Here is a 17,220-nt window from a genome sequence, read left to right on the forward strand (position 1 = left end):
CTTAGAACTTATCTCATAAAATGCCCCAAGGTTAGGTACTATAATCCCACTGGACATTTGGGGCTGACACTGACCTGTCCAATAAGCATTAATGCCCTGATGGTATGGCAAACTAACACCCTTATTATTTTTTTACAGAATCACATCAAATAAATTAACATTCTCATCTCGATTGGCTCACTTGGCAGAGAGAAACCCACATGCTGTGAGTGAGAGAAGACGGGAGGAGAGTTCAGGACTCATGGACAGAGGCAGACCGAAGGGGCACTGGACAGTTCACTAAAATGTATCAGCACCATCATGTGCCCACTTCCTGAAAATTCTGGATTATAATTTCCTGAAGCTGGGAGTGAGAGTAGTTCCATATCCAATCAGGTGCAGGAATTCTTGGCATTTTTGTTCACATATGCCTTTGAGAATACAATAACAATAGCTTGGCACAGGAAACAGGTATATATTACTCACACACAAAATCTTGTTCTATAAGGACCACTAGCTGTGATACTCAGGCTGCAACCCTACTAGTCACAGCACACACATGCTGTGTGACCCTGATCACTTGACTGCCATGAAATCTCTCTTACATCTAACCTGGTTTCATTCTGTAGCTTAAGCCTCTCTCCGCTGTTTCTGTCCTGTTTGCTTAAGAAAAGATTACTATAGGACTGCTTGCATAAGTTTTTAATATATCCTTGCAAAGGGCTGTGAAATTTTATCCAGATGATTCCTGAAGTTGAAACTTTTCTGATCTTTCTTTACAGAGTATGGCATAGAGTGCTGGTCACTTTTCAATAACCATTTCTACCTTCTGTGTCAGTTACTCAGTTATATGGTTACATTTTTTGAGCCTCTCTTGCAGCTAAGTGTGGTCAAGTGATATTTAAATCAGTAATATGCAAGCACTGTGCTATGTGGATATTCTGAAAAATCTCCCTTTTCTTATCCGGCCCTGCTGTCTGGAACGAAGACTCAGTAGCTGGAGGTCAATGGCCATCCTGAGCCCTGAGTTTGAGGTGTGATGGGCAACACTGTGTGCTGACCCTTCTATTAGAAATAAATTTCATGAGAATAGTCACCTTGTTTATCTTGATCAAGGCAGTATCCTCAGCACCTAAAAATGTGTATGGCATGTGTTAAAGGCTCAGTACTGAATGGTATTGAATGAATAAAATGAAGGAATAAACAAGTTTACTCAAGACTACGTAAAACACTGATCATAAAGTTTTTCAGGGAAGATTCAGCCATCAGTAGCAGAAGCAAGGTCTTCATTTCTATCACAAAATCAAACTCTTGCTTAATTCAGATCATGCTACTCCTATTAGCTTTCCTTTGCTCTCCCAGACTTGCCACTGTTATAGGAGAGGGTTTTTTTTCTTACTGCTCTCCAGTGTTCTCTTCAAACAAAATATTCTCAAGTCTGCTTTCCTAATAATCCTTCACAATTTTTAACTTAGCAAGTCTAAAATTCTTTAATATTCAAGGTCATACATTTCTGTTTGTTGTGTGTGCTTATTGTTAAATGTTGGCTCTATTTGGTAACTTAATCTTGGGCATTGTCTCAAGACTACAAGAATCATTCAAAATGCTATGCCTAGGACTTCAGTCAATAATATTATCATTGAATGCAGGTACTAGGTCCTAAATATTCTAAACTAGATGCTGTTTACTGAGACTGAACTTCCTTGAATCCTTCCCCATTCTACTGTGGTCTCCCACATTTCAATATATTGCTCATTCTTGTCACCAAACCTTACATATCTTTTAAACTATTAAACTAAATATTAATCATCTCAGCTTCCCTGATTTTTGAGGTGACCTTTCCTGCTATCCTTTCAATAAAAGAAAACACTTCCTCTGGTCCTTTTAGGATTGTAGGACCCTATAATTAAAGGGTTCATGATTAAACCCTATGTGATTAAAGGGTTTGTAAATGTTCATACTTTTTGTAACTACATGTCATTTTCTTAATTTTTTTCTGTACTCTCTTCCAAAAGTTGTTTAATTTCTTTTAATTATTTGGGAGGAATGATTAGCCTCCTTTTCTACTTTTGTGACATACCTCTTTATAGCAGAGCTCCTGGATTTTGCTTAAATTTCTTTTCAATCTATCCGCCTTTGAGGAAAGATATTATTTGCTTTTTGTTAGGAATTTTGAGCTTTTCTGAAGTGTAGACTTCTCTACACATTATCCTCTCTTTCCCAGAGTAGCTTTCCAAACAGAAGACTTAAAATAGAGAAAAATAGGGTCATCAGCTGAGCTCTTCCTAAATCTCTCCTCTACCAGAAACGCCTCAGTGGCCACACAGGTCCTTTCTCCCCTCCCGCTTTCCTATCTTCCCGAAGCTAATCCACCCCTGCTCTGGAGTGCGCCCACTTCTGCCTGCTTGGGGGGCTCCCTCTGCCATTCTCCCTTCTCCTCCAACTCCATCCTTTTTTTATTCCTCCATCAGCTCTTACCCTTTAACATATAAACATGCTCACATCTTAAAACAATATATTTCATCCTAAAATAAAAAGTCCTAACAGTCTATCTCCCTCTGACTACTACCACTTCTCTCTTCTCAGCCAAATGTTTGGGAAGAGACGCCCTCCGTTGCTGTCTTCTCTTTCTCACGCCCTACTCACTCTTCACTCACTGCCCGCCATCCTGCTGGCACACACTTCCAGTCATCCAGCTGCCATAGCCAACGGCATTTGCAGCTTTCCTGCCCTCCCCACAACATTAGACTGTGTGTAGGAAATTATGTACGGAGCACCTACCAGCCTGGCACTAGGGTAGGTGCTGCTATAACAGAAATGAGAGGCAGATGTGATCCCTCACGGGGCTCATTGGGTCAGGCATTCCTGAAAATACTCAGGTTTGTTTACCGCCACTGCTCACCTTTACAGGCTTCACTTAAATGCTACTTAAATCTCCCTATTCTCCAAGTCCCCCTTATTTTTCCTTAAACATAACTTTTCAAAGCAATCACTTCTATACCCATGGCTTCAATTACTATATATATTCTAATGACAATATAATTTTTAAATTTGTAACAGTTTTATTTTACATAGTATGCTTCACTTACTAAAACCATAGATACCAAGTTGCTCCATGAAAGCAATCACACACAAAAAATATGATAGTCTTAGCATGTCAACTTTAAGAAAGTTCACTGATTACTTGTTTTTGGTTTGATTTAATGGTGCTATTTCAAAAAATATATAAGTTGGGATATCACAAAATGAACCTAGTCTTCTCGGCCCAGCTGCCACGTGGCATTCAGGAGGGCGCCAGTAATGCAATGCTTCCGAGGCAGTGGCAAGCCTACTCGGAGAGCCCTTTGGCCCTTCGTGCCACAGGGCTGGAGGCAGGGCCCCAAGGGACCAGGGACCGCAGTGTATGGGCAGGAGGGAGAGCCCTATGGGTAGCCTGCCCAGCCGCGGGTCACGGCTGCCTTCCCTTGCCACCTTCCTTCCAGGGGCTTCGTGGCTGTGTGCTACAGAGGCTCGTATACCTCTCTAACAAAAATAATTGAATTTATTGGGGTGACACTGGTTCGCCAAACCATACAGGTTTCCAGTGGACAGCTCAGTAAACCATCATCTGCGCACTGGATCGTGGCTCATCGCCCTAGCCAAAGTGGTCTAGGGTCTGAGGAGCTGGCTGATGGAAGATGGTGCAGGGTCCCTGCACCCCATTTCGGTCGCCGGGAGTCTGGAGACCCCACACTCCTTGTTCCCAAACAGGACTCCACAAGTCCCCAGGGCAGAACGTCATCGGGAAGCAAAGTGGTCGCGGCGAGCTCTTCTAGAGGCGCCACTGCCTCGAGGCCTTGGCTGTCGGCTTCCCAGGTCCCAAGCCCACAGGTTCGCGAGCAAGCTCCGGCAGGACCTCTCCAGGGAAGCCCGCGCGCGGTGCGGTTCCTGCTGGAGGCTTGGCCGTGGAAGCAAAGCCAAAGAAGAGAGGCCTCCTTCATCCATCCTCCCCGCAGCACGCCCCACCCCCGGCCCCGACCGCCGCCCCACGCTGCTGAAGCCCGCTCCCCGAGACCCAGAGCCCCCAGGTCCCAGTCCTCGTGCCCGCGGCCCGCGGGGCTGCGAGGAAGCTGGAGAGAGGGATTCCCCACCCCCCACTCAGGCCTGCGCTCCGGATTCCGGAGGGACCCCGTGAGAGGGAGGCCGCCGGGGACCCCGAACCTCTCTTCCGCGGTCCCGCCTCACCACCGGCCCTCGCACCCGCACCCCCTTTTGGTCCCGGCCCAGCCACTCGCGGTGGGGGCCCCCCGCTGGGCTCTGAGGGGAACAACAGCCTGACCCTGTCGCCAACAGACACCTGGCGCCTCTTCCTCCTTAGAAACTGCGTGGAGAGTGTGGAGGTGCTCCTTGGCCTTCGAGAAACTTCGGGACCTAGGAAGAGCCTTGGGGGTGAGGGACATCTACATCCTTCCCTCCTCTGCAGCCCCAGCAAACCCGCCAACACTCAACGCATGTGTCTCCGTGGCCAGCGCCGCTCAGGGACACGCCCGTGTCCAGCTTCGCAGAAGCGTAGGCAGTACCCGCACCTATGGGAGGCGTGGGCCGCGTCCTCCCGGACCGTGGTTCCGTGCGGGCGGGTGCGGTGGGCGTCCAAGGTCCTTTCACCTGTGTCACCTCCCGTCTTTGCCTCTTGTGCCCTGTACTAATAAAAATGTGGGAAAGCAATAACACGTACCTTCTCCGAGAGAAGTCCAACAACAGCAAGATTTTAAAGGGGCGGTGAGAGGGAGTGGCTGACAGGCTTCTTCGGCAGGGCACTTACAGATTTCTGTCGGGTGGTAGGGGGTTTGGGAACAATTTTTAGAGACCACCCACGTAAGTCTTCAGAAAGATGATATTCACACACACAAACACACACAACCAAGCAGCAATAACGTGATGTTTTATGCATGGCTCATTTTAGAATATGTCATGCTGTATTACAGACTTCTACGATAGAAGCATCAACTTTAAGTACCAATCACTTTGTGCTATATGGTGCCTTTGGAGGTGTAACTATTCTTGTGTGCAGCCCGCCTAATGATGGTTTACTTTAGGAGAAATCTCTGTGTCCACTGAATTAGTGGAAAAGATACAGGTGTATCTTTAGAACTTGGGGGCCAGCTAAATCACTGTCATCTTAATATTTTATTGACCTCAACACTAAAAGAAACTTAATATTTAACACATGGATCGGTTCCTGCACGCCCCCAACCAAGGACCTGGCCCACAACCCAGGCATGTTCCCTAATCTCAGGAATTGTATGAGCAACCTTTCCATTCACAGGCTGGCACTCAACCCACTGAGCCACACCAGCCACCGTTAAAGTCTTTAATTTTAAAGGATCTGTTTCCTTAGAGAAATGTGGAGATCATTGTGAAACGTATGCCTTAGAGTTAAGTAAAAGGGTTGCGGGTATCACTGGCTTCTGAAGTTCAGAGCAAAAAAACAGGCACCTGCCTTACTGGACACGCTTGCTGCTCTCTCTGATCGCTGGACATTCATTCCCCAGCTATTCTGGGCTCCACGCAATACCAGGACTTCATCAGAGAGCACAAATCGGAATGAGATCTCCCAGACTCCACTAAGTTTGCACGGTTCCTTCTACTGAAGAAGAGATGTTGAGAGGTCTCCTGTCTTGGCACTGCTCTGCAGTAGCTGTGGCTCTGCTCACTTGATACCTGATGCAATTGTAGTTTCTGATGGAGAAACATTTTCAGTGGACACCTGTGATAGAAACATATGGCCTACAGTTTTTAGAGAAGCTAGAAAGTAGTAATAGACTAAGTACCTAACTTTTGTTAAAAGAGACTTTGTAAAGAGTTAAAGTGACACAAGCTAGAGAAGTCTGGTTAAGATCATTTGAATTAAGGCTTTTCAGGTAAAGTTTCTCATTCTCATTCTCTCTCTCCCCACCCCTCCTTCCCCTCCCTCCCTCTACATTCAGCAACAAACAAAGCCTAAATTTAAAAGACAAAGCCAAAATGTTTAAAAATCACACAAAAGTGAGAAAACAGAAAAGCTAGTAGGAGTAAGAGAAAGTCGTGGAAGGCAGGACATTGATCACATTTTCTCGTCTGCTTTTCCCCTTGAATATTTAGGAGTGCTTACCAAATGTTCGCAAAACAATAGAATTAAGTATATGAACATCGTCGTCTCGACCCACCAAGGAATTCTGAAAACTGAAATGTCAGGTATATAAAAGCTGGACTGAAGGGGAAATCGTTTGACTTCAAGGTTGCATTGACATCGACGTATTTATCAGATTATACAGTGCCACAGGAGACACTGTTTCCCTGCCTCCCCGCACTCGCATCGGGTTCTCCCTGGCGCGTGGGCTTCCTGGCCGGACCAGTCGAGCGCGGCCCGGCTGCCACGCGGGTCTGGGTCGGTTTGTGCAGAACCTGGGCCCCCTCGCGGCGACGCCCTCCGCGGCCGGGTGGAGACACTCGGGGGCGCAGGACCCCCGCCCGGAGGGCGCGGAGGGCACGGGCACGTCGGGGGCGCCAGGCGGGCGGAGCCCTCAGACGCTGGCCGTCGGTCGCGGGCGCGGGGCCCTCGGCCGCAACGTCACCCCCGGGACTGGCCGTTGCAGCGAAACGGCCGCGTTCCGGTTCCGGTGTGTTGACCAGGAGACGCGGGTACACAGAGAGGCAGGCGACCGACGCGGACCAGGCGGTGGCGGGCGCAGAGCCGCGGGCGCCATGAGTCAGAAGCATGTGCTGCAAGGTACGGGCTGGGGCGCCCCCACGCCGGCGGCGGGAGCGGGGACCGCGGGCGGCCGCGCCCACCGTGCCTCTCCCCGCAGTGTTCGAGCAGTACCAGAAAGCCCGGACCCAGTTCGTGCAGACGGTGGCAGAGCTGGCGACCAGGCCCAAAAACATCGAGACCCTGCAGAATGCCGGTGAGCTCTCCCCTGAGCCCGCACCGCCCCGGACCTGCGGGGCTGTGCCACCTGGTGCCCCGGCGCCGCTCAGCGCCCCGAGCCCTCAGTGCCCCCGAGTGCCCCGCCCGCCGCGCCGGCACCTGTGCGCCCGGCCAGTGGCCGCCCGGGGCCCTCCAGCCTCTCGCAGCCTCGAGTCCCCGGTCCCCGCCTCAACCCCCTCCTTACTCGGGCCTCCTTCCCCACCCGCTCCCTTGCCGGCTGAGTTGGGGGAGGAGGAGGGTGGGACTGGAGGATGGAGTCCCCAAATTCCTCGGATTCACCACGACGCGCACGCAGACTCTTTAGCGGGCCTTTGGGCCGGAGGCTGAGAGGGCGACCGACGCTCGCAGACGCGTGGTGTGCGAGAGGCCCGACGTCCCTGTTGGGGCTTCAGCGCCACCAGGCAAGTGTCAGGTGGGAAGTCAAAGGCAAAGGAATTGCCTGGAAGTTCTTTCACGTGAATGCGAATTCACCCTCATCAGATCCGTTTTATCTGGGTGCCTGTGCAGGTCACCCAGCCTTTGGTCACCTTCGACTTCTTCACACCAAAGGAATTGCACAGCGGCTGACACATTGTTTTTCGTTTGGCATTGCTGAAAGAGCAATGATGTGCTTGGGTGTTTTCCAGGACGTTCGAAGTCGGTAAAGACCTAGCTTTGAAAAATCCTTATGCTGTTCTCCTTCCACCCGCAGCCTGAACTCATGGAGACTATAGAGAAGAAGTGTGTGTGTGTGTGTGTGTGTGTGTGTGTGTGTGTGTGTGTGTGTGTGATATGCTTATCTGTTAACACAAAGATAAAATAGTGGTGGCTCTCTCTCTCTCACTAAGCATTATTCCACCACCATCGGAACTCAAAGTAAGATAGCATTTTATCACTGCTGTGTCATAAGAAACCTTTAATTTATAGGATATGATATTAGAAAATTTAAATTAACATGGAATTAAAAGAAAATTAAGAACATGTAGACAGGGCAAGAAGGTTTAGACATAATATTAACTCTGGGGTTTTTTGAGGGGAATTTCTACTGCCCTTAGAAAATCAGAAAATCAACCCCTCTCTCTCTCTCTCTCTCTCTCTCTCTCTCTCTCTCTCTCTATATATATATATATATATATATATATATATATATGTGTGTGTGTGTGTGTGTGTGTGTGTGTGTGTGTGTGTGTGTGTGTAGTTACTGGGTTACTGGGAGGGATTTTGGTATTCTTTATACATTTTCATCTGGGGTCAGGAGATGTATTTACAATAGAGAAAGTGTGTTTTATAATCATTCCTAAAAGCTTTTTTTTTTCAGATATAGGGATAATTGTATATTCACATGTAGTTGTAAGAAACACACGATTCTGCATACCTCAAAGCTGTAGCATGATATCACAACCAGGACATTGACATGGATCACTAATTGATTTAGTTCAGGTTTCCCTAGTTTTACTTGTACTTATTTGTGTTTGTGTCTGTGCTGTACAGTTTTATCCTGTGTGTATTCATCACTCATAGCCAAGACACAGAGCTCTTTCATCACCACCAGGATGCCTCCTTGTATTGCCCTTTTATAACAACACGCACCTCCCCCTTGTCCCTAACCCCTGGGCAATCACTAATCTGTTTTCCATTAAATTTTTTTTTATCATTTCTGTATTTGCTTCACCACAGTTTTCTCTTATAACTGACACAAGTGTAAAGGCATAGACTTATTACAGATGACTTTTCTTCCTCGAGACTTTTCTGGGCCCTCAACAAGGTATGATAGGGGCAAAGGAATAAACCTAAGCAATGTTGGCATCCAAAAGACTTGTTCAGGCCAAGATGGAGTTAAAGCAGCTCTACCCAATACACAGAAACAAACACAGGAAACTGCCAAATTGAGGAGGCAAAGAAATATGGCCCAAATGAAAGAACGCTTCAAAACTCCAATAAAGAACTAAGTGAAATGGAGATAGCCAACCTATCAGATGCAGAGTTCAAAACAGCGATGATAAGGATGCTTAGAGATCTCAATGAGTACGGCAAATACATAAAGGAAGAAATGAAAGCTACACTAAGTGAAATAAAGACAAATCCACAGAGAACCAACAGTGAAGGGAACAAAGCCAGAGTTCAGATATACAATTTGGAACATAAGGAAGAAATAAACAACCAGTATATAATGAAGAACAAGAATTCAAAAAAAATGAGGAGAGAATAAGAAGACTCTGGGACATATCCAAATGCACCAACACCCAAATCATAGGGGTGCCAGAAGGAGAAGAGGAAGAGCAAGAAATCGAAAACTTAGTTGAAAAAATAATGAAACTTCCCTAATTTGGCAAAGGAAATAGACATACAAGTCCAGGAAGCACAGAAAGTCCCAAACAAGTTGGACTCAAGGAGGACCACAACAGGACACATCATAATTAAAATGGCAAACATTAAAGATAAAGAAAGAACCTTTTTTTCTATTTCTTTCTTTAAAAAAATTTTTAAGTATATTTTATTGATTATACTATTACAATTGTCCCATTTTTTCCTCCCCTTTATTCTCTTCCTCCGAGTACCCCCATTTCCTCTAGCGTTCCCCCCCTTAGTTCATGTCCATGAGTTGTACATGCAAGTTCTTTAGCTTCTCCATTTCCCATACTGTTCTTAACCTCCCCCTATTTTGTCTCTACCATTTATGCTTCTTATTCCCTGTACCTTTCCCCCTATCCTCCCCACTTCCCGCTGATGACTCTCCATGTGATATGGAGGTGTGAGCTTTCTATGATGTTCCTGTTCTAGTTTGCTTAGTTTTTGTTTTTGTTTTAGGTTAAGTTGTGGATAGCTGTGAGTTTGTTGTTATTTTACTGTTCATAGTTTTGATCTTCTTCTTTTTCTTCAATGAGAAAAGTCCCTTTTAACATTTCATATAGTAAGTCCCTTTAACATTTCATATACTCAGGGCTTGGTGATGATGAACTCCTTTAACTTGACCTTATCTGAGAAGCACTTTATCTTCCCTTCAATTCTAAATGATAGCTTTGCTGGATAGAGTAACCTTGGATGTAGGTCCTTGCTTTTCATGACTTTGAATACTTCTTTCCAGCCCTTTTTGCCTGCAAGGTTTTGTTTTTTTTTTTTTTTGAGAAATCGGCTGATAGTCTTATGGGAACTCCCTTGTAAGTAACTCTCTACTTTTCTCTTGAAGGAAGAAAAGAAAGGGAGAAAGGAGGGAAGGGAAATAAATAAAAGACTTGGAACTAATTATTTTAAAATAAACATTTCGTTATTTCAAAGTTGATAATCTTTTGTTCTGCAGTTGTTTCTTGTGGATTAATTTACTTTCTTCTGCATGTGTGCATGCTTTTATGCATGCAGGCATGTTCCTCACAGTACTGGTCACACAATGTTTCATATATACAAACTAATTAAAGTTAATGAGAGCATATTGCATTTTTAAATGCTTATTTTTTTAGTTTTTCTTCCCCTGTCATTCCTATTCAATGGATTTTGTGAATGGACAGTTGCAAATTATAAGTATGTAATTTTTGGGCAATATACAGCTAAACTAACCCATTTTTAAGAGGAAAAAAATGATTGATATTATATTAAAAATCTGATACTGAAATATAGAAGTAGTTAACACTTTAAGATACAGAATAACATGTTTTAGTATAATAGTGGCAGGGTTTCTCTTCCCATAAGTGTACAATATAGAATGTATTGTGGAATTTAATCAGTTCAAACCATGAGGCTAAGTGATCACCAAAGTATAAGTGCTTTAAATATGACATTTTAAATAGCCACCTATACTTCTAATCGAGATGGCAGTATAAGCAGACATGGCTCACCTCTTCACACAACCACATCAAAATTACAACTAAAATATAGAACAACCATCACTCAGAACCATCAGAAATCGAGTTGGAAGTCTGACAACTATGGAATTAAAGAAACCACATCCGTTCTTGCCCTCTCAGAATAGTTGCTGGTAGGAGGGGTGCAGACGTGGAAGGGTCTGGGCCCTCACCCATGTGTGGTGGACAAAAGTTTGGGAGGAATATCTCTGGAGAGAGGAGTCCCAGCCCCACATAAGACCCCTCAGCCCAGGGTTCCAGTGCCAGGAAGATAAGTCCCCACAACTTCTGGCTGCAAAACCCAGCAGGGATTGAGTCAATGGAAGAAACTTCTGGAGCCTGAGGCAGTTCCTCTAAAAGAACCCACATATGGACCCACCTACTCAGACTCACTCCCTCTGAGCTCCAGCAGCTACCGGGGTAGCAGCTTAAAAGGCACCAGTAACGTACTGCTAAAAACTGAGGTTGTCTGGAATCAAGGTGAACAGAGGCCATTGTCCCTTTTCTAAACCTTCCCCTCACAGAGTCAATAGGCTGGTGCCTTATACTTGATGCAGGCGTCTCCATCAATCTGGCTAACACTGTTTGACCCACCTTGGAGATCCCCAGAGACTCTGCCCCACCCAATTTAAGGGCCCACACAAACTGTTTTTCCATATGAATGGCTGGTCTTGGCTCCAGCTCCACAACTCCCTAAATCCTATAAAACAGTCACTGGCCTCAGTAAGCCCCAGGCATGGAACTGCTTCATAACTTGGCTTGCCAGGGAATCTACAAGCCCAGCAGAAGTAGCAGCCATCTCAAATTGCTATAGCTCAGGAAGTGGCCCCAGGGCAAAACACAGGTAGGGGTTGAACTTGGCCTGCCATGCCCGGGGAAACCTCAGGGCCAGCGAACCCAGTGGAGAGCTACAGACCATTGTTGGAGCACCGCCACCCTGCCCCTGTATAGCTGATCCTACACAGAGGGTGGAGGTTGGTGGTCGGTGGTCACAGCCAGTCCTTGCATCTGACTGTCCTGTGTAAATCCCTTCCATTGATCTGCCAACAGCAATCAAGGCTCAATACAAGAGGACAGTGTACTCAGCCCAGGGATTGATAAAATCATCAATCCCTGTCTACTACATGGCTCTTAATCATCTTTGTGTACATGTATTTCAGAGTAAACTATTCTCAAAGAATTTAGGGTATAAATAAAGTAAAAACAAAGTATCTGAAGATATATTTTTGAACTGCCTTCCAAAATGTTTCTCTCCAAATATTGCTCCTGAAACCTCTTGAAGCAGATAATCCTTTTAGAACTGTCCTGTTTACAAAGTAACTTGCACCATTTGTTCATCATTCAATAAACATTGAGTGTCCAAGTGCCAGGTGAATGCTTAGATGCTGATTGTGCAAAAATAGAAAGCCGTTAAGGAGCTTATTTGTTAAGGGAGAGACATATACATAAAATACTGTTTGGTAAGTGTCTGAAGATAGACATATGGAGCACATATGGAGAGTACTTAATTCAGGCTTTAGGAGTAAAGGGTGCTGTTTATGGAGATTTCGAGGAGGAGTTCCCAGGAGTTAGCTAGACCAAGAAGGGGAGGGGAAACTGCATTCAGGTGGAGGGAAGTTATGGGTAAAGGCACTGGGGCAAGAGAGAGTATGGTATGTTGTTCTTGATAGAAAAAGCAAATGTTCAGGTACAGCTGGAGCTTCTTGGGATAATAAAGCAAAGGAGAGAAAAGTTAGTGGCTAGAGAGGAAAATGGGCCTAATTATGAAGGACCTCATCTGAAGTTTGAATTTATCCTGTAATTGATAGCAAGCCACTGAAGAATTTTAAATCAGAGGAACACTGGGACCCATTTTGTGTTTTAAAAAAGATGGTTTTCACAGCGGTGTGGAGAACAGATTGGAGGGGACTAAAATGGGGTCAGGAGACCAGGTGTCGGAGTTTGCTGCAGCAGTCACCCTGGATGAAAGGTGGGCAGGACAGGCGACTCAGAGGAAGGGATCAGCGGCATGTAAGGCGAGAGATGGATTTAAGATGCCTCCCACATTAGTTGCTTAGGCACATTAGTGCCATTCATTACTGGAGAAAGGGTACAAAAGGAAGAGGCAATGGTGATTTCACTCTAACAGTTTTGAGGCTGTATAGTATGTCTGGGATATCTGTGCCAGTGACTATGGTAAGCAGTTTGGACTTAACAGGGCTCTGGGACCCAGGAGAGAGATCTTAGCTGGCAGTAAAGATTTAGTTTTGTGGAGCTTACATGTTTGTTTGAAAACTAGAGTAAAAGCTCTCTCTCCCTCTCTCTCTCTCTCTCTCTCTCTTTTTTTGAGGAGACAGAGGTCTTATTTAATTTTAAATCTGCACAAACTCAGATTCCTTTGTGATCATAAATTATAATTCCTCTCTTTGGTATTCCTTTTTTTTCCTATGCACTGGTTTCCCTTTTTTTTTTTCCCAAGCTCATTCTCTCTCTCTCTCTCTCTCTCTCTCTCTCTCTCTCTCTCTCTCTCTCTCTCTCTCTCTCTCTCTCTCTCTTATTGTTGTTCAAGTACAGTTCTCTCTGGTGGGGGAGAAATGGAGTAAAAGCTCATTTTTATATTTCTTTACATAAGTACTGTATAACATGTAAGTTCCAATCAGTTTATCTAAAGTATATATAAATTGAACTTGCCATAACTTGTATGTTCTACATGCTTATGCAGTTCCAATCTCCATGCATATATGGTGATGGCTGTGATCTAGTTGAGAATCAGACAGTTGCACTGGGGGAGTGAATGGAATTTCAGTTTAATACAGTAATTGTGGGAGACGGCTACAGTAATGTTAATGTCAGTTCAGCAGATTATACCCTTGGTATGCATTCTAAACTGGCAATAAGTCAGTTTTCATTGATAAATGGTAAATGGTAAGTACATGTTAAATAAGTAAATAAATACACACTGTGTTTCCTTGCCCTCTCAGAATAGTTGCTAGCTTGTTTAGTAAGTGAGTGGTCTGGGTCCTGGTTCCAACTTCCTCCTACTTCTCTCCACTCAAAATGATGCATCAGGCCCTGGCCGGGTGGCTCAGTTCATTGGAGCATTGTCCCATGCAGCAAAAAGTTTGTGGGTTCGACTCCTGGTCAGGGCATATACCGAGGATGTGGGTTCGATCCCTAGTCAGGGTGTGTATAGGAGGCAACTGATTGATGTTTCTGACATCAAGGTTTCTCTCTCTCTCTCTCTTTCTCTTTCTCTCCCCACCCCACTTCTTTTCCTTTCTCCCTCTCTCCCTTCCTGTCTTTCTAAAATTAATAAATAATATATCCTTGGGTGAGCATTTTTAAAAAATGATGTATCAGGTGTGGCAGACCTTTACTTATAAACAAGTAAGTTAATAGTGAATCAACAAACAAAATTCAGAAGATACTAGCTATAGTATTAACTATAATGAGAATAATTTTTAAAGGAGAAAATAGAGTATTTTTACTATAATGTAAAAAGAATATACATATGTTTTATGATTAATTCTGACCCTTTAAATAAATTATAAGACTCTGTATGTTGTGAGGGATATAGTATCTAAAGTCAGCCCTGGCTGGTGTGGCTCAGTGGATTGAGTGCCATCCTGTGAACTGAAAGGTCACTGGCTCGATTCCCAGTCAGGGCATGTGCCTGGGTTGTGGGCCAGCTGCCCGATTGGGAGCATGGAAGAGGCATCCTATCAATCAATCAACTAATCAATCATAATTGACTTGGTAATTATGACAGTCAAAAAGTAATTTCACAGAACACAAAACAAATAGACATGTGATACCAAAATTTATGATTTCTTAATCAGATGCAGGAATAGTGGCCAGAGGTATATAATCATAGTGGCTGGGAGAAACCAAATCAGGTCCTGAAAATTCTTACTCTAAAAAAAAGTAAGGGAGGAACACATAAATATTTTCAAATAAAAAATGATTGGTGACAGAAAAAGAAACAAGTTGTAAAATTTATCAGTGCTATGAAATTTGTTTCAAAGTATAGTTACATAAATGTAATCTCTTATTAAAGAGATAAAAATAAAATCATTAAAATTAATAAGTATAAGGGGAATTACTCTGTGATAGAATAGGTAGTACTTAGAATAGTAAAATTGAAGTGAGTGGTGGTTTCTAGAGCCAAGACCACAAGTGTTTCAATAAGAGCTAGCTGTATATTCAGAACTGTGCGAGGTAATTTGAGAAACAGAAAAGAGGTATAAAACTAAGCTGTGCTCTAGAATGGTCATTACCGTACTATGGAGATAAGACATTTATTCACATAAAGCAAACTGAGAACCACACAACATCAATGATGTCAACGATGTCAACAATGGCTGCTGTGCTCTGCATAGCTTCGGAAGCACCACTCACACCCTCATCTAGTGAGTGGCATCCCCTGGACTTGTGCAGTACACACCTGCTCAGCGGTACACCACGGGCCTGGGAATTATTCAGTCTTGATTTTCATTTGTTTCCCTGAGAATAGGTAGTATAAACAATAAATCTCCCCATGGCTTCCCATTTCACATAGAATAACATCACAAAATTTTCATTTGACCTATTGCCAAATTCAATCTGCCCCCAACTGAGCTCTCCAGCTTCATATCTTACCACATCACCCTTCCCACTTAACATTTCTGGATGGTCTGAATTTATCACAGATTCTTCAACAGGCTGCCACAGTTACACATCCCTTGTCCAAGCCAGAAACCTGGAAGTATCACTAATTCCTTCATCTTCTTCACACTAAGCAGTTTGTCTCCTAAATATCTCCTTAGACCTTTTACTTTTCTCTTTCCCTTTTGCCAGTGCTGTTCCCCAGGCTACCCTCACATCTGATGTCAGTTCCTACAACAGTTTCCTAAGTGGTCTCCCGTCTTCTGTCTTGTGTATTTTCACCCTTTCTTCCCAGTGCAGTCAGAGTGATCCTTTACAAAGTCCAGATTTGGTTCCGTCACTGCACTGACTTTACTGTCCAGATACAACTGAAAATACTTAAAATAGTTTATTGGACCCTTCAGGATTTTGGTTTCTATTAATTTCTTAGCCTTATTTCTCCAACCTTCTCTCTTCCTTCTTGTGCTGTAGTCACACAGCATTCCCAGTTTTGTCAATATATCAAACTGTTTTTGGTTCTAACCTTCATTTCTATAGTTCCTTCTGGCTGGAATACTCTCCAATCCATTTACATCTCTACTTCATCCAGTTGTTTTGGGAGCCCCTGTGAGAGGCTCTCACAGCCCTTTATAATTTCCTCAAGGTCAAAGACAATTGTGTTTTTAATACCTTGTTTATTCTTAATAGACATTTTTCTCTCAGTTACAATTTACATTCAATGTTATTCTGTATTAGTTTCAGATATACAGCATAGTGGTTAGAAAATCATGTACTTTACAGAGTGACCACTCCCCAATATTTTAAGTACCCAGCTGGCCCCATGCATAGCTATTACAATATTATTGACTATGTTCCCTATGCTCTAATGTACATCTCTATGATTATTCTGTAACTACCAATTCATACTTCTTAATCCCTTCACCTTTTTCTCCCAGCCCTACCTAAACCCCTACCCTCCGTCAATTGACACTCTGTTCTCTATCTGTGTGTGTATTTCTATTTTGTTTATTTTGTTTCTTACATTCCATATATAAGTGAAATCATGGTCTTTGACTTTCTCTATGTGACTTATTTAACTTAACACAATACTTTCCAGATCAATCCATGCTGCCAAAAAGTGTAAAATTTTATTCTTTTTAATGGCCAAATAGTGTTCCATTATGTAGAGGTATCACAGATTTTTTTATCCACTCATCTATTGATGGGCACTTGGGTTGCTTCCATATCTTGAATATTGTAAATAATTCTGCAATGAGCATAAGGGGGCATATATTCTTTCAAATTAATGGTTTGGGTTTCTTCAGATAGATTCCCAGAGGTGGAATTGCTGGGTCAGAAGGCAATTCCATTGTTAATTTTTTAAGGAAACTCCACACTGTTTTTCATAATGGTTTCACCAATCCACATTCCCAACAACAGTGCATGAAGGTTCCCTTTTCTCCACATGCTCACCAACACTTGTATGTTCTTTTATTAATGGTAGCCATTCTGACAGGTGTGAGGTGATATCTCATTGTGGTTTTGATTTGCATCTCTCTGATGACTAATGATTTTGAGAAACTCTTCATATATCTGTCTGTGTTCTTTGGAGAATTGTCTATTCAGGTCTTCTGCCCACTTTTTAATTGGGTTTTTCTTTTTCTTTTTTCTTTTTTTCTGGTATTGAGTTGTCTGAGTTCTTTACACATTTTGGATATTAACCTTTTATCAGATGTATTCTTGGCAAATATTTTCTCCCATTCAGTAGGTTGTCTTTTGATTTTGTTGATGGTTTCCCTTGCTGTGCAGAAACTTTTTAGTTTGATATAGTCCCTTTGTTTTTTTTGTGTTGTTGTTGTTTGTTTCCCTTGCCCAAGA

General features: G+C 43.6%; 1 protein-coding gene across 4 annotated transcripts in view; it reads left to right on the forward strand.

Annotated features, from left to right (window-relative positions):
• Positions 1-6,655: 6,655 nt before the first annotated feature.
• The window catches only part of SPAG6 (sperm associated antigen 6), a 45,042-nt gene continuing 34,477 nt past the window's right edge, over positions 6,656-17,220 (forward strand). For 2 of the 4 annotated variants that reach the window (XM_045857985.1, XM_045857989.1), the window contains exons 1-2: positions 6,656-6,727; positions 6,807-6,902. In XM_045857985.1, the coding sequence (XP_045713941.1) occupies positions 6,703-6,727; positions 6,807-6,902 (121 nt within the window). In that variant the 5' untranslated portion in view covers positions 6,656-6,702. Of the gene's footprint in view, positions 6,728-6,750; positions 6,903-17,220 lie in introns of those variants that run through there. The other 2 variants (XM_045857988.1, XM_045857987.1) reach the window with 2 other exon arrangements.

The sequence above is a fragment of the Phyllostomus hastatus genome, unplaced genomic scaffold (genome assembly GCF_019186645.2).
Source record: "Phyllostomus hastatus isolate PE091 unplaced genomic scaffold, TTU_PhHast_1.1 phas_scaffold_1674, whole genome shotgun sequence".
Lineage (NCBI taxonomy): Eukaryota > Metazoa > Chordata > Mammalia > Chiroptera > Phyllostomidae > Phyllostomus > Phyllostomus hastatus.